This window comes from Plectropomus leopardus, chromosome 18 (assembly GCF_008729295.1).
Source record: "Plectropomus leopardus isolate mb chromosome 18, YSFRI_Pleo_2.0, whole genome shotgun sequence".
Classification (NCBI taxonomy): domain Eukaryota; kingdom Metazoa; phylum Chordata; class Actinopteri; order Perciformes; family Serranidae; genus Plectropomus; species Plectropomus leopardus.
The window spans coordinates 17,230,909-17,252,086 of record NC_056480.1 but is presented as its reverse complement, the minus strand read 5'-3'; the positions used below and the strand labels follow the sequence as shown (position 1 = coordinate 17,252,086).

The window sequence follows — 21,178 nt, the reverse complement described above, 5'->3', positions numbered from 1 at the left end:
TACCAGCAGTAGCAATTTGCCCAAGGGCACTTCAACATGAAGACAGGAGGTGCAGGAGATCCAACTGCCAACCCAGCAATTAGGGGGCGAGCAGCTCTACCTACTGAGCCACAGCTGCTCCGATCATACGTTTGTTTCTCAGTAATTAATCAGAGCAGTATGTTGCCAAAAAGAAAAATAAAGATTCAGATCTTTCAGATTTTTCTTTAAGATGAGAAAAAGAGGAAACAAAAGACCTAATCAGTCACAATAAGGTGCTGACTAGTGAGGGAAAAGTACTCACCGCTGCAGTACAGGTCAGACACAAGCTGAAGTTAGTTTGACAACCACACGTTTGGCTCACTTATTACCATAGAGGCAGTTTAAATTTAAGGTTGGGGATTCATAAAACAAGTCAAGAGGAAATGTAATGTTTACAACAGTAACTTTGTTTACGGTGTTATCAATACCAGCAGGTATATTTTTATATCTCGACTAATATGCCCAGAGTGAGTGAGGAAATATTGTTAGAATTACCATGAAAACTGAACTTGCACAAACCACAAAACCTGTAAACCACAAGTAAACCAGATACAGATCCCAGCTATTTCTCCAGAGATGGCTCGCTAATAAACCTCTACCCCATAACATGAACCTTAGTCTATAAATGCTGTGCGTACATTACTTACAAATTGTACAAATTGTGTTGAACATGGTAGCATCATACACATTTGTTCTATTTGTAACTTTACATACTAGTTTTATACATCGTATTGTATCATGAGGCACATAGTGTTATATTTTTTACACACTTAACACACTCAGCACATAATCCATATTAGAGTGCTGTTACAGATTAACGAGATGACTGATTGACGAATTGACTGAAACCTTTATTTATGTAGGGGAAATTCTCTGAGACCAGGCTCTGTTTGGCAAAAGTAGCATGTTTTCTGCTGATTTTCACTTCCAAGCACCATCACTATTAGATCTTAACTGTTAGGTTTTTTGACTGATCCAACATGTCTTCTCCTAAACAACAGCATATGATCGCAGACACAGTGCGGATGATTCGCCACTGCCAAAGTGACCAGCCAGGTGAGTCCTCTCACTTCTGATTGAATTCTGTTGCAGTGATCCTTGCATTGCACAATATAAAGCAGGATTACTCACAGGGAAATTTCAGGCTTATCGTCTTGAAACAAATTGTTAGCTTTGGATGTAAAGCAGGTTTATTTTGATTTAGATATATTGTGCACAATCTTCTTATAGTATTTTTTCTTTTATTGCGATTTTCTTTTTAATACTTATGTTTCTTGATTCTTGCAATACTTGAGTTTTTAAAGATAACTTTTTTCCTCAAACTTCTTAAATACATTCAACTCATTAGAAGTTTTTATTATACATGTTGTATGATTTTTTTTTCTATAATAAATAAAATTTAGGAAAAATAAAGACGCACACCAAAAATGAAAACCTTCAGGGTTTGCTAAACAGATGGAATAAAACTTAGATATCTGAATAAATTATTTTTTTAAAGCCAAATTGCAAAAAAAGAAAAACCCAATCAAATGAATTATGTACTTTTCATCTGGTGAAAAATTGGGATTGTTAAAAATGACATCTTATTTTGTCATCTTTTTTAAAAAAAATTGAAATGTATCTTTGTAAATCAAACCAAGAAGAGATGACAAAAATATATCTTAACTGCAACTTGTCAGGTGGCGGAGGCATACAGCTGTGAGGCAGTAATTCTAGTTAATTCAATTTTGTCTTAATATGTTCCAAATTTCTTGTATGCAAAAACCCACTTGGCAATAAACAGGATTCTGATTCTGAAGTATTGGATCTATTTATTGTGAGGAATCTACCTCCACCTGCAGCTGAGTTAGTGTACTGCACCAGCACCACTCAGTTTTCTCTTGCAGTTTCTAAGCAACCATTTCCAGACAGTCTTTTACTCTCTTTATATGGTCATAATACAGTATGTGTTTGCACCAAATGTGTGTGAATGTGTGTGCTATCCAGCAGAGAAAGCTCTTCCGTGTGACTAATGTGCATGTTTTGTGTCTGTCTCCTAGGCAACGAGGTAATCGGGGTCGACAGTGCGGAGGTGAGGGCGAGCGTTCAATACCTGCACATTATCGACAATCAACAGACGCTTTTCGAGCTGTCACACAAGCTGGAGCCACGTGCTTAATAACACACACACACACACACACACACACATGCAAGTACCCTCATAGACACACGCACAAACACACTGGACACCGCACAGTAGAAATGCTCGCACCAAGTATGTGTGACACAGAGGACGCTTTCCACAGCAATATGCTGCACACTCACACATACACTGCAACAAAATCACACTACCAGCAGTGGTGCCAAGTGGACAATAAGGTGCCATGTGTTCTGAGAAAACCCATGAAGACACAAGGCTTTATAACACAGAACATGTGTTTATAAAGGATTTAAGTCTGCACACGCTCTGTGAATTGTCTACAAGAGGAGATTCTGCGCAGCAAAGTGGAGATTTGCCAAACTGAGTGAGAGTGAAGAGGAGGCTGTAATTAGTTTGTACAGTATCTATTGGACTGAATATGCCCTTGTTTTTGTTCTTGTGATGAGCTTTTGGTTATTTATGAGCCTGTTTAGGAGGTTGAATGTTCCTTTATTTCTGTCTTTCAAGTCTCGTCCACAACCCCCAGGGACTTAATTTCCTCTTCATCATTTCAGTTACAAACACAAAACCATCTGTAGAGGAGTTAATGTGTTTATAACCTGATGGCCACAATCTGCCCCATCATATGACTTCATCTGCATATCACATACCTGCCTCGTGATGCATGTATATCCAAAATACATGCCTTAGTTATTTAGTTGTATGATGTGGAGCTTTTTTTGGTTATTGTGTTGTAGCGTATTATGTAACGCAAACAGCAACCGGGGCTGAGTAACGCTGTAACATACCTACCCATTTTGACCTTTTCTCAACGAGGCTCTGTCAGTACGGTGCTAGTGAGTGACAAAAGGTGCAACGTTAACAGGACTGACTTTGACGTTGGAAACACTAAAGCTCTCCTGAACGTGCCAGAGTTCAATAATGGACTGTGAACTGTTTTTGGTTCTCCTTGTTTCCACATGAGAGTCCTGGCTGACTTTAGGCCAAACACTCCTCATGCACTTCTCTATGGTGTTTTTGTTTGAGTAGATAATGATCATTTTACATTGTATATATTATGGACCTATACATGTTTTCAGTGCCAAAAGTCGCATAGACGTAATGTAGTGTTTTTTTTTTTTTTTTAAAACCACAGAATTTTCCTTGAATGAGCCCTGGGAGGACGTCTGGTCTGTGATTGTGTAAAGCAGATCAGACTCCTCACAGAGATGCTTTCTGACATTATGATGACTGATTTCAGGGTGTGTGATGGTATCCCGCTCAACCCCGGGTTGCTATGGTAACACAGCCCGATCATAGAGCTATTTTTCCCTTTGAAATCCTTGAGTTTATTATGTCAATAGAAGAGTCATGCTTTGTTTAAAAAAGTTTATTCAACAAAATCATGTTCATGAGGAGGTTTTGATATTCATTCTTGCTGACTGAAAATATCACTTCACTCAGAAGTGGTCTTGTGTAAACTGTGTGAAAATCAACGCAGGGTTTGGACAGAATAGTGGAAGCACAAGGGCACAGGCCGTCATAGTAAGACTGTCTGGTAGGAGTTTTAAAGCTTTGGTTCACCAATTAGTTATCACTCGAACATTGGTTTTCATTACTTTGGCCCTCCAACTACATATTAACAGGTAAAATGTTTTTTCTTTCTAAACAAAGCAAATCCTGGAAACAAATGTTGACATGGCCACGACATGCAAAAAACATCTATTTGTTATTCAAATCACTGAGGGACCAGCCTGTCGTGTTGCTAATGTCAGTCTGGAAGAAATGCAGCATGAGATGAGGGGAATCATTCAGAAATTCTACATGAATGATGATAATGAACACAAAGTAAGACAAGAAACACACCCTTTAGAACAACAATATCGCATCTGGCAGATCTTTCAGATCAGTGTTTGTGTTATTTTGTCCTCGCCCTGTATCTGTTCATGCATAGCTGGTCGCTTCAGTGGTACATTTCTGCTGAGCAGGAGGAAACATCCAAAGGCGAGATTCCTAAATGTTATGTAGCGATGCATGTCTTGCATTGTTTGACGGTTAGAAAAACACAGGGGGTAAAGTGCAATATAGTAGAAATGTTGCCACAAGTGTTCATAGTCATTTCAAGCCTTTCAGAGCACATAGCTGCGTTCTCCTGCAGATCACAGTAAGATAAATGGACAACAGAGGGCTGGGGTTTACCCAAATCGCTTTAGTGCCAAAAAAATCTTTGGTCCATGACAAAAAACTAATATCAAAGACAGTGAAGACTCACTTTTAAATAGATATTATTTGTGAGTTATGAGCAGCTTAGTCACTGTTTGTGCATCAAAAGCTCTTTCAAAGACAGACTGTAACCTGCTGTGGTCACCAACACCTCGTAGATGCTCTGACACTGAATGTGGAGCCAGTCCTTCAGAAACTGTTAAATTGATGAATATAAATTGAAAGCTTTCTTAAGCCATTTAAATGAACAGATCACCTCTAAATAAAAACAATACATATTTTTTTCTCTTACCTGTAGTGCTTTATCAGTCTAGATTGTTTTGCTGTGAGTTGCCAACTGTTGGAGATATCGACTGTAGAAATGTCTGTCTTCTCCCCAATGTAATAACAAGATGACACTCGGCTTATGGTGCTTAGGAAAAAAAACCCAACTCACTGGCAATCTCTCCAGAAATCATGACCCGGTTACTTGAGAGAATCCACAGACCTTGCTTTGAGCATTTTTATGTGGGAACTATTTTCTGTCTTTCAAACAACACCCGTCAATGATATCACTGCTTCCTTCTGCACAGTGATATGGAAAGAAATTCTTTTCTTGAGAAACTGGGCCATCATTTTTGGAAAAAACATTACTGTTGAGTTTCCCAAATGTATTTTTTCGCGCTTTGAGCACCACAAGCTGCGTGCCATCTAGTTCAATTATATTGGGGCAGACATCTCTAAGGCCAATATCTCCAACACTCAGTGAGTCACACCGAAACAATCTAGAGTAATAACTAGCACTACAGGTATCATATGGATGTAAAATCTGAAAAAAAAAATACTGACAAAGTCTATTTATTTTTAAGGTGTGCTACATATGTGAGTCTTGAGATTTTATTCCCTCCAGGAGTTATTCATACCCACAAATATTTCACAAAAGATTATTAAAATAACGCGAGTAAAAAGTGAGAGCGTATTTTCCCTTTAAAAGGCGATTAAGTCAGTTACATTTGAACAGCTAGAGCTGATAAATCAGAGCCACGGTCTGTTCATTTTCAGTGTCACAGAAAGGCCTTGTGATGGCCATTTTTACAATTAACGTGTACATGACGCAAACATGCACAAACACACCTCTGCTCATTGTGTTAAAAGGGCGGAATCGTTTTTGTGTTGTATTACTTATTTATTGTAAGATACTGTTTATTTATGTATTTTTGAGGTGACAAAAGTTCATGTGCCATGTTCAGAGGTTCAACAATATGGAAGTGCATTCTTGAGAACAGCAGATGTTTGTGGTTTGAAGCTGCAATACTGGAATGTAAAAGTACTTGTTGTCATGTTTTGTGGCCACTTGAGGGCAGCAGAAGAGCAAGGCAGTGCGATGACGCTCTTCTGTTGTCCCAAATGCAGAAATGGACAGGAAACCAGCAGGAAAGTGTATTTAGTGTTTTAACGGCTGTTGTCAAGACTGTGTAAAGTCACGTTTTTTAACAATGTTGTTTAAAACCTGTTTGCATGTTAATATGATAAAAAACCCACAAAAATTCACAATGCAAGAGAGGACACACTGAAAGCTTTGTACTATTGTAATATTGTTGATGTGTAAATATATACCCATGTTTGGTATGTTGTTATTATTTATCAGTTGTAAATGAAAAAAAAGGTCAACCACAAAGCAATACGTCTCTCCTCGTGTCCCCTCAACCTTCTGAAGCTGAAGCCACATGTCTTTTCTAAAGCAGCATTTTACTATGTCAACATTTGACTGAAATGAATAAATTATAGGTTTTATGTGACATCTCTGGGTGAGCGTGTGGTCTTTATTGGCTCATGTTCAAATACTGCTTCGTTGTGTACAAGTGAAAGCATTTGCCGAGTGCATCTGACCAATGTTAAAACGCCTCATGCAGACACCCCTTTTGAAGCGTATAAAAAAAACATGGCCTTTCAACTGTCCAATAGTAAAGATCATACTTGGGCAGAGACTCTGACACCAACATGTCCCTCTTCCTCCTCTTCTTCTTTGGTCTGGCTCTTGGTGCTGTGTCTCCTTCTGATGACCATCCAGTGTAGCTCCACCAGGGAGACTGTCCCATGTTCTGGTTCAGTTTCAACGGTCGATGCTACAAGTACGTCGCCACACGTATGACCTGGGCGGATGCAGAACTCCACTGTCTGTCAGTGGGAGCCAACCTGGTGTCTCTCTACAGTCTGGATGAAGACAATTTCGTCAAAGACCTGATCAAGAACTTTGACCCGGCTCAGGGAGCGACCTGGATCGGACTCACTGACACCCAGAAGGAAGGAGCAGGGATGTGGTCTGATGGGTGCGCAGTCAACTTTGTCATGTGGCTTGCAGGAGAGCCAAACAACAGCAGTGGAAATGAAAACTGTGGACGCAGAAACATTGGCACAGAACAGAAATGGAATGATTTTTCGTGTGCTTACACACTGTCATTTGTCTGTGCATCTCGCACAATTTGTCCTTAGCAAGTGAGAAGGTTGTGTCTGATTCAAAGTTTTAACCCTCCTCATGTTGCTCTGCATTTTCTCATGAATAAACTGACAAAAAAGGATTGTTTGATGATGATAATGTTCTGTCTTTCACACAAAATCAAAACACTTTTGGACTTTGACAATACATTTTTTAAGTCCACCACTTTACACTGTCCCGAGATGATGTGAAGAGTTAAACATTAAAACTTTAAAAAATTAACATAGGATTTTGGTATTCTTGAACTCTACAAGAGTTTAATAATTGATTTCACCTTGAAAAAAGAAGGCCCCTTATAGTCACCTAACACCCTTTCACATGAAATTTTGCCCTATTTAAATAGAGCCATCAGCATAAGGGTATCAGGAGTTTTGGGGGTTTTCCAATAAACAGCTCAGTGCCAAAAAAAGGACTTGATTTAAGGTACAAAGGGCAAATTGGATTGAAAAGTAACTGAAATTTGTAGGTGGACTTAACTGTGTCATGTAGTCATTGGGGCAGAGTACATTTTTTCTTTCTTTGTTTCATTCTTTCTTTTTTCATGTTATTGCTTGAATTTTATTTCCTTTTTACATTTGTGACTTCTCATGGGACTGTGATATTTTTATGTGCCAGCAGATATTGATAATTTTACATTGTGCTTGAAATATTTAAACCCTCTGTCACAGTCCTGCTCTGTATCCAGAGGGCCTCAGACTTTTGCAAAAGACTTTCTGTTGAAGACTGTGGGACATACATCTTTAAGTTATATTAGTGATTCATCTTTGTCTACACGTTTCATTATTATGATGGTTTTGATCTCTAGAGCTTGGGTTTTCAGGTTTTCTGTGTTTCTTTGTTGCATCATATTTCCTGTTTTAGTCTATTATATTATAAATATGTGTCATATCCTGGATTTTCTCTTTATTTTTCCTTGTTTTGTGTATTTATTCATGTTTTATCTGTTTCCTGCTTTATTTTGTAGATTCACTTTATGTGTCATGTCTGCTTTTATGTCCTGTTTTGTGTGTTTTCCCGCCTTAGTTTCTGCCTGCCCGGCCCTGATTAGTTTGCCTGTCCCTCTATGGTCCAACAGTGCGCTCAGCTGCTCCCACTTTCCCTTGTGGTTCTTAGCTCTTCCTGCTTTGTCTGTTTCCCGCCTGTTTTCTGTCACACCAGTCTTACATCAGCCTCATTAGTCTGTTCCCTGCTCCTCGGTTTTTCTCAGCCAATCAGCTCTCTTCCTGTTCTTCTGCCTCATCACCTTATTCCCTTCACCTGAGCTTCTTTGCCCTTTTTCTCCACCTGCACTTGATCTCCACGTCAGTCCAGTTTGTATTTAAGTCCTGATTTTCAGTTCAGTCTTTCTTTTTCTCTTCCAACCTGGCTTAAAGATCTGTTTAGAGTTGTCTGCAGTTTCCTGCCTTTGAGTCCACCTGCTTCACAATACAAGACACACTCACCTTTAAAGACACACTCTGAGCCCTCGTTGTCACCAACACCTCCCTGAATGTTTTATGGACACTGTTACAGCAACGCAGGCTGATTAAAATTTCTTTGTGCCATTTAAGTAGTTTATATTATGTGGATGTAAGTTTTAAAGACTAAAGAAGTCTCTTTATTGTACAACAAATGTTGCTTGAGATAATGTGCCATGTTCAGGGGTCTAACAGTGTTAAAGTGCATTTTTGTGGCTTGAAGCTATAATGCTGTGATGTAAAGATACTTGTTATGTTCTGTGGCCACTTGAGCGCAGCGTAAGAACAAGTCAGATAGATGTAGCTTCTTTCTGAAATGGATGGGAAACCAACAGGAAATTTAGTAAAATTACATTTAAGAAAAAAAGAAGCTCTTATTTGATTAAAAACCTGTTTTCATGTTAAAATGAAAAACAAAGTTTGCCATGCAAAGGGGGAAACATCAAAGGATTTGTAATATTGTTGATGTGTAAATATATGCCTGTTTGGTTTGTTGTATACCTTAAACCTTCTTACTGCTGAAGCTATGTGTTTCTAAAGCAGCATTATTCTACTTCAACATTTGACTTAAAAGAAATAAATTACAGGTTTTACGTAACATCTCTGGCTGAGCTTGTGGTCTTTATTTGCTCACATTCAAATACTGTTTTGTTGTGTACAGGTGAGAGTCTTTGCCAAGTGCATCTGACCAATGATAAAACGCCTCGTGCAGACACCCCTTTTGAAGCGTATAAAAAAACATGGCCTTTCAACTGTCAGTTGTCAATTGTGCAGATCACAAAGACAAAGAGTCCAACACCAACATGCTCCTCTTCCTGCTCTTCTTCGGTCTGGCTCTGGGTGCCGTGTCTCCCTCAGACAATCATCAAATGAAGCTCCAGCGTGGAGACTGTCCCATGTCCTGGTTCAGCTTCTATGGTCGCTGCTACAAGTACGTGGCCACACGTATGACCTGGGCTGATGCAGAACTCCATTGCGTGTCAGAAGGAACCAACCTGGTGTCTATCCACAGTCTGGATGAACATAATTTTGTCAAAGCCCTGATCAAGCACTTCGACTCTGCTCAGGGATGGACCTGGATCGGACTCAGTGATATCCACAAAGAAGGCAGATGGATGTGGTCTGACGGGTCTGCAGTCAACTTTACCTTGTGGGGTGCAGGGCAGCCAGACAACGCTGGAGGAAACGAACACTGTGGACACAAAAACATTGGATCAGAACTGAAATGGAATGACCATCAGTGTTCTCAGACATTCCCGTTTGTTTGTGAATCTCGCACGATTTGTCCATAGCAAAAAAAGAAGGTTATGCCTGATTAAACTCAGAGACTTTACACCTGTTGCTCTTCGTTATGCATTAAGCCTGCATGGGAAAGATATAAATGTGTGGGTGTTTGTACGTTTTCAAATGTAACTTTGACTCAGCCCTCGGTATTGATTAACATATTAAAGAAATCAACAAAGAGATCGCCTTCTTTCATTTACGCAGCATACATGTTCTAGACATTTCTACATGTTCTAAAGTCTTTTCTTTCCTTAGCTGATGCAGAGGTCACTCGATCATTTTGCTCTCAGATGTGCACTACGCCAATACTTGAGTCTGTAAATGTTTCAGGATGCAGCTAGAATCTGTAGTGACAAAATTATCTTTTGCCATATATATTTACTTTAATTACCTTGTATTTACGTTATATTCATTATTAATCTTATATTAACCTTTGAATTAACCTGAAGTGAACTCAACTCAGTGAACTCAAATGAACTTGTGTAAAATCATCTTACTAACTGTCCTTGGAAGTTTCATTTGTGAGTGAGAAACTTGCTGTTTTAGGGGAAAGGAGACAAGTGTTCTTTGTTTCACCTTATCTCAGAGGAGGTAAACTCCCTATTTTCCTAACACTGTGTTTGCAATTATAAATATATGACCGAATGCAATCTTCTTGGTCAGGCTCATTCAGTACACTCTAGCTATCTGAGCTCTGTCCTCTCCGCTGAAATAGATTAATTCTGTTAAACTCTTTTCTTTCTCTTTTTCTTTAATTATCTTTACTTCATTAAAATATACAAAAGACAGCTGCTTTTGTTTTTATCATTTATTTGTTCACATCATTCTTTCCTACCTTCCTCTGATGATACAGGGCTCATGTCTGTCGCCATAATTCTTCAATCTGTAAGCCTTTGCGATTAACAAACTGGCATGGCAGGAAAATGTGTAATGCAGATCAGTGATAATGTGCATGTGTCCTGTGAGAGTATGCTACTCTAGCATACTTTAAGAAAAAATAATATATGACCACTACAGAAAATTGCAGATGAACATTAAAATATCCGGGAATTGACATTATGGACACTGGCACTGAATTTTGCCACATTATAGCATATTGACCACTTACTAGGTTTCCTCATCTTTTAGGGGTTTTCCAGTAAACATCTCAGTGCCAAAAAAACAAGGAGCTGACAACATCTTTATTGATCTTTGATAGCCTCTGATAAATCACTTTTCCCGTAATCTCAGTGACTTGGTCCAAATGTCTAAAGGTTGCCTACATTGGATTGAAAGGTTCCTCGGAAAGATATTAGAAATAGATTATATAGTCATAAAGAGATCATCTCTCTCCCGCTTTCTTTTTGGTCTCTGTTATATCTCAGGCACATTTGGTACAGTAATGATATTGATAAGAACTGTTGTGATACAATAAAGTGTAATCATAATAATAATAAAACACTGGAATTTTACAGAACGTGCTAGAGTTCAACAACTGTCAGTAAATATGCAAATTTATTGCATGTTTGTTATTTCCTTGTTTACATTTCAAAGCACTTGTTAATTTTTATCCAAACACTCCTCACACACATTGAAAAAAATTACTTAAGTTCCCCCATAGTGAATCCCCCAATATATTTTCTTTCTAATCAATCAATGTTTCCCAAACCTCCCTTCAATCCAGCATTTTTTTTTTTATCTCTCTCTGCTGCAACATAGCTGAATTAAATGATCAAGTTGTTATCAAGCAGCCTCAGGAATTCAAATCAAGTTAATCGCTTGAATTGGCTGGTGTTGGAGCAGGGAGAAATCCAAAACATGCAGGACTAATGGTACTCGTGAAGTCCTTTAGGAAACACTGTGATGGATGATAACGACTAATAATTTTACATTAAAATGATAATGAACCTATACATGTTTTACAGACAAAGTTTCTTTGAGTCCTGCAGCACAGATGTATTGCGCAGCTGTGATGAAGACCCGCTTTTAAACAGACATGTCTTCTGAGCAGTTTAGTCTTCTATGCGTTTGAACCCTTGTTGTCACCAACATGTCCTCGAATAAAAATGTAGCCAGTTTTGTCCACACTGCTGCAGCAACCCAGCCAGACTTTCAGTACTTATTATTTGTGTTCACAAATTAAATAAACTGTTTAAGATGATGAAAATAACATTCATAAATTCTGAGAATGGATTTTTTTCTTTAAAGGGAATTAAGTAACTTTTGCTGAACAGATTCAAGATTCAAGATTCAAAGATTCAAGTGTTTATTGTCATATGCACAGTATGGAAACATGTTTCCCTGTACAATGAAATTCTTACTTTGCTGTCCACAGAATGCCTAACGTTTAGCAAATATAAAAGAAATTTAAAAATTTAAAAATTTACAATAGAAGAAATTTAGAAATTTACAATAGAAGTAGAAAGAACAGTGCAAATAAAACAGTACAGTGCAAATTCGAACAGTAGTACAGTGCAAATTCGAACAGGATGCACTGCAGTTTTTACATGGAGATATGGAATAATGTTATACTACTAAGTTTGGTATTCAGCTATAATGCAAAGCTACTGGAACACTAGGTCAAGAGGACAACGGTCTATAATCGGCAAAGCGACTAATACAGCTATTTACCTAAAGGTTGCTAACATTAGCCATGAGCCACTGGAGTGTGTTGAATTGAGCAACACTTTGTTTAAAATGCTTATGAATTCAAATTTCCATATATATGAGGAACATAGTGTTATTTCTTTTGTCTTTCTAGTTTTATTATGTCAACAATATACTGTAATGAAAAAAATAAAGGTTTTATGTTAAATCTTGCAATTTTTTATCTTTGTGTGTTTTGGCTCATATTCAGATACCGTATTGTTGTGTACAATTAAAAAAAAAAAAATCTAGTGCATTTGACCAACGACATCACACCATCATAAACACACCCTCTCTGAAGCACATAAAAGAAAGTGGCCTTTCAGCTATCAGCAAGATTTTCAAATAACATCCAAGCGTGCAGATCACTTTCTTCAAAGACTAAGACAGAGACTCCAATCCACCATGCTCTTCCTCCTGTGCTTGTTTGGTCTGGCTCTGGGTGCGGTATCTCCTTCTGTACTCCATCCAGTGAAGCTCCAGCGTGGCAACTGTCCCATGTTCTGGTATGGCTTTAACGGCCGCTGCTACAAGTACATCGCCACACGTATGACCTGGGCTGATGCAGAGATTCACTGCATGTCAGAGGGAGCCCACCTGGTGTCCATCCACAGCGCGGATGAACAGAATTTCATCAGATCCCTGATCCGAAATTTTGACCATGCTGAGGGATATACCTGGATTGGACTCAGTGACACCCACAAAGAAGGCACATGGATGTGGTCTGATGGGACTGATGTCAACTTTTCCTATTGGTATCCAGGCATACCAAATGGTTCATCAGGTCAAAACTGTGCTGAAACCAACTATGGTTATCAATGGAATGACTGTGTTTGTTCTAACAATTATCCCTCTGTTTGTGCATCTCATGTGCCCTGTCCTTAACCACTGAGATGGTTTTATGTCTGACTGAACCTGGTCACTGTTCATCTGTTGCTCTGTTGATGTGATATATATGTGAATAAAGACACAAATGTGCACTTATGTGTGTGTACACAGAAGTCATTTCATTTTCATGAATTTTGGTCATTCACACAAGTAACTCCAGTGGTTAATCAAAAACAATATTTCCACTCCTTTTTATTAATCTCAAACAAATATTTGTCATAAATATAAGAATGAAATAAAGTAATATACAGTAAACATTGTGGCATATTAATCCACAGGTTTGTATGCCCTGTGTTCATTCTTTCTTAAATAGTTCATCTACAGAGAAGTAAGAAACAACTTAATGGAACATTTCCGGTCTTACCTGATTTATGTGTTAGTGGTTAAGTTAGTCAGTAATGAAATCAAACTGCACGTAATCCTTCCGTGTTTAGTTGACTAATACACACTGATCACAGAATTATTCTTAGGTTTAAAGGATATATCCCTGAAATGACCCAAAACAACAGATCAGCCTCAACAGCTGCTGCTACAAGTATATTGCCACACCTTTGACTTGGGCTTATGCAGAGCTGGATCGCACTGATAAGTTATTTGCCCTCATGATGTTAGTGACTTTGTCTGAAGGGCATATTAAGGACACAGTGGATTGAAATATTCTTGGTTTTCCATCCAACTACAGTACATGTCAGAAGTAGATTTGCCTTTAGCCAGTAAGGGAAAGGATATAAGCTTTATTTCTCTTTTTTATAACTCAGGATTTATTTTGATACTGTGATAATGTTGATAAGCATTGTTATCACGCAAATATGTAATTATATGGTACAACAAACAGAGCTCTCCTGAATGTGCCAGAGGCCAACAACTGTTGATAATTAGTTAACATTTCTGGTCTGTTATTTTTGAATTTTCATTTCAGAGTTATAGTTTAACTTTTATAAACACTTCTCTGGCATATTTGTCATTGATATTTTTATTTTGTAATATTGTACTGTATGGACTGTTGGACCGTCAATAATTTGGATCTATACTGGGTCTGACAAATGTCCCCTTGTGTCCTGCAGCATAGATGTAATGCAGAACTCTTGGTTTGTGTATGTATCAATGTCTTTTTTCCAACATAATTTGATTTTCTTAAATGAGCCCTGGAATAACATCTGGTCCTTGATCATGTAAAGCAGATCTTACTCCTCATAAAAATGTGTTCTGACTTTATGATGACTGATTTCAGGGTGTGCCATGATATTGTACTCATCCTGCATTCAACACGCAGCCTACAAACATTCAGCAATACAAAGTCTCATCATCTCACTTGACGTTAATCAGACCTTGAATAAAAAACATTACTTCTTTAGTGTCATAAAAAAGTCAGGCCACAAGGAAATTGTTATTAGCTTGATGAATCCCATATTCTACTGACCCAGGGAAAGTTAAATGCCTAATGACATCCAATAATCAGAGCTTTTGTTGAGGAGCTCCACTATCGACGAGACCGTTTATCTCTGCTGATTTTTGTGTCAGCCACTGAACTGCCCCTTGCAGCCATTAGAGTCACAACAAGAATCCAAACAAGGCTGAACTGTATGCAGATGACATCTTACTGTTTATTACTGACCTCATGAATCCCTACAGGCTTCAATAGCCTGCTAATCATGAAGAGTCTGTTAACAGACACTTTTGCGGACAGTTTGTCACTCCAGCATGTGTCCACTCACTGCTGTGATCTCCGTCACCTGGAGTCCTGTATCAGACAGCATGTGTGTATGTGTCAATATATCTCAGGCTGTGGTTAGTGCAAAATGAGTGTGTCGCTGTCTAAGTGCACATTATTGTAACATCTGCGACAGCTGGTTTGCTCCCAGTGAACGGCAATCTACAATATAATCAATGGTAAATTTAGATAACTACGACCATTAGTGTGAGCCTAATCTAGGATTTTGAACAGCTGTGAAGAGGAGTGATACATGCAGAGTTAACAGGTAACAGTCCCAGTGATGTTGTACTATATATCATCACTCATGAAATGCCTCTGGACCAGTCAAATTGCTTGGTCGGACCTAACAGTTGTATAAAATACAATATCTGCATCAACTGTTACTATTCTGGAGCCAAAAACAGGTCTTACAGTGCAGGGTTATTGTAGTGTTAGCTGATGAACAGAAGAACGCCAAAATGCTTAACAAGCGATGTTAATTCAACAGGATACACATACAAGAAAACATTAGTTCTTAATAGGTAGCATAGTATAGCAGCCGTCATTCAGTAGATGCCATGATTACTCTTGTAGGGTCTCAACAAGAACCTGCTTAACGACAGTGTGGTATAATGCAGCAACATAAAAATCATTGAAAAAAATTAACCAGAAGCCCCCAAAATTGCCATAAAAATCCCTGAACTGACAGACTATGCTGCCATGGTTATTATTTTTATTATAATAATTTCCTGTAATCTAATGTCCCTTTGTTTTTACAGCCATGGCAGTGTGTGATGCAGTGTATCCACAATCAGTGATTATTTGCACGTGTCCTGTGATATGCAACTTTCGCACACTTTAAGAGGAAATAATATTGGGACAACAACAGAAATTTGCTGATAAACATTTAGTATCCAGGAATTCACATAATAGACACTGCCACTGATTATCTGTGCAACAACTGACCGTAAGCCAGGTTCCTCATCTTTTAGGGGTTTTCCAGTAAACATCTTAGTGCCACAATAACAAGGAACTGACAATATCTTTATTGATCATTGATAGCCTCCGATAAATATTTTTTCCGGTAGTCTCAGTGATTTGGTCCAAAGTTCAAAAGGTAACCTATATTAGATTGGAAGGTTCCTGAAATAGATTAGAAATGGATCATATAGTGATAAAGGGCTATATAAATTCTTGTTCTTTCTTTTTTTCTTTCTTTCTTTCTTATCTCTACTACAGAAGAATTCTTTTGACACAATAATAAAACAAACACTAGAGCTCTCCTGAATGTGCCAAAGTTCAACAATTGCAGATAAATAGTAAGCATTTATTGCATGTTTGTTATTTCCTTGTTTTCATTTTAAAGTCCTGGTTAACTTTTATCCAGACAATCCTCATGCAAGTTTCTTCCTGGACTATATTGTTTTCGTTCCAATAGATAATGAGCTAATAGTTTTACATTGCACTATAAATAATATGAACCTCTTAAAACTGTGTGTGTGTTGAATTTAATAACACTTTGTTTAAAATGCTTGTGAGTTAAAATTTTCATTTGTAAAAGGAACACTGTGCTATTTATTTTTCTTTTCTAGTTTTACAATGTCAATATTAGTGAAATGAATAAATTAGGTAATTAATATGACATTGCTTAACTTATTGTCTTCATTTTTTGGTGGGGCTCATGTTCAAATATCGTGTTGTTGTGTACAAGTGAAAGTGTCTGCCAAGTGCATTTGACCCACGATATCACACCAACATGAACACACCCTCTCTGATGCATATAAAATAAAAGGGTTGTTCAACTGAGATGCAACAACTTAAGATGCTCCAAAACATCCAGTAGTGCAGATCACATACTTCAAAGAGAGAAACCAATGATACCACACCATCATAAACACACCCTCTCTGAAGCACATAAAAGAAAGTGGCAAGATTTTCAAATAACATCCAAGCGTGCAGATCACTTTCTTCAGAGGCTAAGACAGAGACTCCGACACCACCATGCTTTTCCTCCTCTGCTTGTTTGGTCTGGCTCTGGGTGCTATTTCTCCTTCTGATGACCATCCAGTGAGGCTCCAGCGTGACACCTTGTGTTATCAAACATTAAGCCCACACGATAAAGACACAAATGTTTGAATTTATTTACTTTATCATATATAACTCAACTCCAGAATAAAAAGGTTTTTCTTGATGTTGATAATATTGTTATGTCTTTTATACAAGTTCAAAATACTTTGGGATTTTAACCACTTCTGTCACTTTTTGTCACATACTCAACTTAGTAAAGTCACCACAGGATGTGGCTCTTTTTGGACCTATCAAGATATTTCTAATTCATTCCACACAAAAAAAGGTTAAATGTAAATTCTCAGAATAGCTAACGGGACATTATGGACATTGTGAAAGACGTGAGGCTATGGGAAGAAAACCATCATAATATTTACACTTAAGATGTTTTGGAAGAAAGCAACCAGGCCTCATATCCTCTTTTTCTTTGGAATAACTTATACAATATTGTATTGCTTTTGGCATTTTCATCCATGTTTCGCCAACCAGTTTAGTATAATTTCAAAGCACTATATTTCTTAAGCTTGTAACAAAATGTGTCCCATATAATTAAGTCCATGAAAATTCTCCAACTGTTACACATTGGTGTCACAAATTTGTTGGGTTTTAAATTCAAAAGTCAAAAAGAAAGTAAATGAGAACATCTTTATGGATCTATGGTGGCCTCTGATATATTAGTCTTTGTAGTGACTTGCTTCAAATGGCATAGATCACAAAAGATAAAAAGCTTCCTGGAATTTATGGAACAGAGACCAGTGGCTTTGTTTGCTTGTTTGTGCTGCTTGTTTGCTTGTTTTTTTCTTTCTTTAGGCCTGTTTTGTTTGAGACTAGAAAAATTCTGATTGTATTGTTATGATGGACTAAACATATAATGCGGCTGAAAGACAAACACTAGCTCTTCATTTATTTATCTTGCGTTACTGATGGTCTTTTAATTTATTCAATTTTTTTAGGGTTGTGGTTAATTTTTATTCAAGCACTCCTCGTGCACATTTTACATAGGACTATAATGTAGTCCTTCAATAGGTAATATTAATTTTACATTGCACTGTAAATAATGTGAACCCTCCTCTCCCCTTGTTCCCCTTATGGTTTGTTTTTTTTGGTTTCATTATGTCAATATTTCACTGAAATTAATGAATGATAGGTTTTATGTGACATGACATTTATGTGACCGCAAATTTGTGGTCTTTATTGCCTCATGTTCTGTTTCATTGTGTCCGTGTAAAAGTGTTTGCCAAGTGCATTTGACCAATGATATTACACCAACAGTGCAGACACCCTATCCGAAGCATATAAAAGAAGGTCAGCTTCAGCTGTCTGCAGGATTCTAGATAACATCCAGCGGTGCAGATCACATACTCTAAAGTCTTACACAGAGAATTCAATACCAACATGCTTCTCTTCCTCTTGTTTGGTCTGGCTCTGGGTGCTGTGTCTCCCTCAGACGATCATCAAATGAAGCTCCAGCGTGGCGCCTGTCCCATGTTCTGGTTCAATTTCAACGGCCGCTGCTACAAGTATGTCGGCACAGACATGACCTGGGCTGATGCAGAACTCCACTGTGTGTCAGAGGGAGGCAACCTGGTGTCTATCCACAGTCGGGATGAAGAGAATTTTGTCAAATCCCTGATCAAGAACTTTGACCCTGCTCAGGGAAGAACCTGGATCGGACTCAGTGACATCCACAAAGAAGGCAAATGGATGTGGTCTGATGGTTGTGCAGTGGGCTTTGTCTTTTGGAAGACAGGGGAGCCAAACAACGTTGGAGGAAATGAACACTGTGTTGAAAACAACTTTTCTACAGAACTGAAATGGAATGATGTTGCATGTTCTAACACTTTTCCTTCTGTTTGTGCATCTCGCATAACCTGTCCTTAGCTACATACGTCTGACTGAACCTGGTCACTGTTTTCCTGATTCTGACCATTTTAAAAAACATATGAGTAATGTATTTACACTCCATTTGGCAAAATGAAAATGTGATATTAACATAAATAGACATTTTACTCAAATTATTCACCTTTCTGTGACTATTTCAATTCTAAAACTGTTTTATTATGTCTGGTCCAGTCTCTGTGTATTAGATAAATATGGGAACAAATCAAATGTAAAAGCTTTTGCAATCACATGGGCACTACTTACATGTCCATACTTAATTATGTACATAAAACTCAACATTTAGCAGTAGAAATGTTTGTCCCACTGTGATTGGTGGTCTTTTCTTGGCTCATGATCAGATTCTGTGTTGTTGTGTACAAGTGAAAGTGTCTGCCAAGTGCATTTGACCAATGATATCACACCAACAGTGAAAACACCTTCTCTGAAGCATATAAATGAAGTGGCCTGTCTGTGAGATCCCAGATAACATCATGGTGCAGATCACATTGTACACAGACTTAAAAAGACACTCTAAAACAAACATGCTCCTGTTCCTCTTCTTGCTTGGTCTGATTTTGGGTGCTGTGTCTCCTTCTGATGTGAAACTACACCGTGGATTCTGTCCCGTGTTCTGGTACAGTTTCCAAGGCCGCTGCTTCAAGTACGTTGCCACACATGTGACCTGGGCTGATGGAGAGCTCTTCTGTGTGTCAGAGGGAGCCAACCTGGTGTCGATCCACAGTCTGACTGAACAGAATTTCGTCAAATCCCTGATCAAGAACTTTGATCCTGCTCAGCGATGGACCTGGATCGGACTCTCGGACATTCACAGAGAAGGCAGATGGATGTGGTCTGATGGGACTGCAGTCAACTTCGTCTGGTGGAATGCAGGAGAGCCAAACAACTATGGAGGGCATGAAAACTGTGTTCACAATAACTACAATAAAGAGTCAAAGTGGAATGACCGACCGTGCTCTCGTTCTTTACCATTTGTTTGTGCAAAGTCTGTTTTCAGCTGAGTTAGTTATGTCTTGTTCAGCCTGTTATTCTGTGTAAATGCACTGGACTTCAACAATAAAAAACATACATACATTTGTAAATTAAAGTGTGTATTTGAAAGAGGAATACTGTGTTACTTCTTCTTTTTAAGTTATGTAGTCTTTTTTTAAAGACGCATTTTATAAAACCAAGATTCTTGGACTGCTGGAGGGGATAGATCAGAGCCATGGTCTATGTCACAGACAGGCTTTGTGGTGATCATTTTTACAATTAACCTGTACAAGACACACATGCACAACACTGCTCATTGTGTTGAAAGAGCAGAGTAATTGTGCGGCATTACTTATTCATTGTAAGATATTGTTTTTTTTATGTATTTTTTGAGGTGACTAAAGTTATTGTGCCATGATTGGAAGTTAATGTTGAAGTAGATTACAGAAGCTGCAATACTCGAACACAGACGTTTTGTTATGTTTTGTGGCCACTTGAGGGCAGCATACGTTCTCTTTTTTTCTCTTGTTTCAAATGAAGGTGTTTTTGGTGTTTTATTGTCCAGTGTCATTACTGTGTAAAGTTGCTATTTTTTGCTAAATGCACTGGAAATCCAAAATAAAGACATAAATGTGCAGGATTCTGTGTATACAGAGGTCATTTCATCAACATTCATTTTGCTAATGTTGGTCATTCACAAAGGAAATTTTTCATATTTAATAATAATAGTACCATTCTTTTCCTCTTAATTCTGCAGTGTAATATTAACATTGCAAGTAAACAGTAGTAAAAAAATTTACTCTACAGATTCTCCAACTGCATGTTTGTGGCAATTTCAGTTTAATTTTTTTTATGTCTGTTCCATGTGGGAATAGAACAGGTTAAACTGCAATAAAGTAGACATTTGTGTCCCACTATTATTCATCATCATTTCACCTTGAAGCTTAGATCACTGTGAGTCGAGTGGACAGGGGAGAATTGTGATTTAGAGCATTTTTGAGTCATTACAAGAGAGAATACTTAGAGGATCTCAAAATGCAGACCCACCTTTAAACACACTATGAGCAGCTTAGTTTGTAATAGAAAAAAAGTCTCTTCAATGACAAACTCTAATCACTTATCACCAACACTTACCGGAGATAGTTGCAGAAAAGAAACATTTTCCTGGCAATCTTTGGTAAAGCAAAGAACTTTCTTTAAAATGTATTTTGTCAGGTGTAAGTAAAAACAATCTAAGTGGCTCTTCATCAGAGAGGAAATAAAACATAAAAACCTAAAACATTATAATAATAACTTACAGGTTTTATGTGACATCTCCAGGTGAGCTGATTGTCGTTTCATGTATGGTTGTGAACAACTGAAAGCTTTTGCTAAGATCAGTTGACCAATGATATTATGCCAACAGTGCAGACACCCTCTTTGGAGCATATATAAGAAAGCAGCCTGTCACTTTT

General features: G+C 37.9%; 5 protein-coding genes across 5 annotated transcripts in view; all 5 read left to right on the top strand.

Annotated features, from left to right (window-relative positions):
• rapgef5a (Rap guanine nucleotide exchange factor (GEF) 5a) overlaps positions 1-5,625 on the top strand; it is a 61,587-nt gene extending 55,962 nt beyond the window's left edge. Inside the window, exons 25-26 of the mRNA XM_042506013.1 lie at positions 1,023-1,077; positions 2,061-5,625. Coding sequence (XP_042361947.1) covers positions 1,023-1,077; positions 2,061-2,179 — 174 coding nt within the window. The 3' untranslated portion in view covers positions 2,180-5,625. The remainder of the gene's footprint in view (positions 1-1,022; positions 1,078-2,060) is intronic.
• A 590-nt stretch (positions 5,626-6,215) lies between these two features.
• LOC121957436 (lactose-binding lectin l-2-like) lies at positions 6,216-7,504 on the top strand. Its single transcript, XM_042506014.1, has one exon. The coding sequence runs from the start codon at positions 6,440-6,442 to the stop codon at positions 6,833-6,835; it is 396 nt and encodes a 131-aa protein (XP_042361948.1). The 5' UTR covers positions 6,216-6,439; the 3' UTR covers positions 6,836-7,504.
• A 1,571-nt stretch (positions 7,505-9,075) lies between these two features.
• Positions 9,076-9,760, top strand: LOC121957961 (lactose-binding lectin l-2-like). Its single transcript, XM_042506795.1, has one exon. The coding sequence runs from the start codon at positions 9,100-9,102 to the stop codon at positions 9,586-9,588; it is 489 nt and encodes a 162-aa protein (XP_042362729.1). The 5' UTR covers positions 9,076-9,099; the 3' UTR covers positions 9,589-9,760.
• Positions 9,761-12,610: 2,850 nt separating this feature from the next.
• LOC121958175 (lactose-binding lectin l-2-like) lies at positions 12,611-19,753 on the top strand. Its single transcript, XM_042507046.1, has 2 exons — positions 12,611-12,968; positions 19,626-19,753. The coding sequence occupies exons 1-2, from the start codon at positions 12,611-12,613 to the stop codon at positions 19,751-19,753; spliced, it is 486 nt and encodes a 161-aa protein (XP_042362980.1).
• LOC121957738 (lactose-binding lectin l-2-like) lies at positions 18,246-18,734 on the top strand. The gene has a single exon (XM_042506489.1). It carries the CDS (start codon positions 18,249-18,251, stop codon positions 18,732-18,734), a length of 486 nt encoding a protein of 161 aa, XP_042362423.1. The 5' UTR covers positions 18,246-18,248.
• Positions 19,754-21,178: the final 1,425 nt, after the last annotated feature.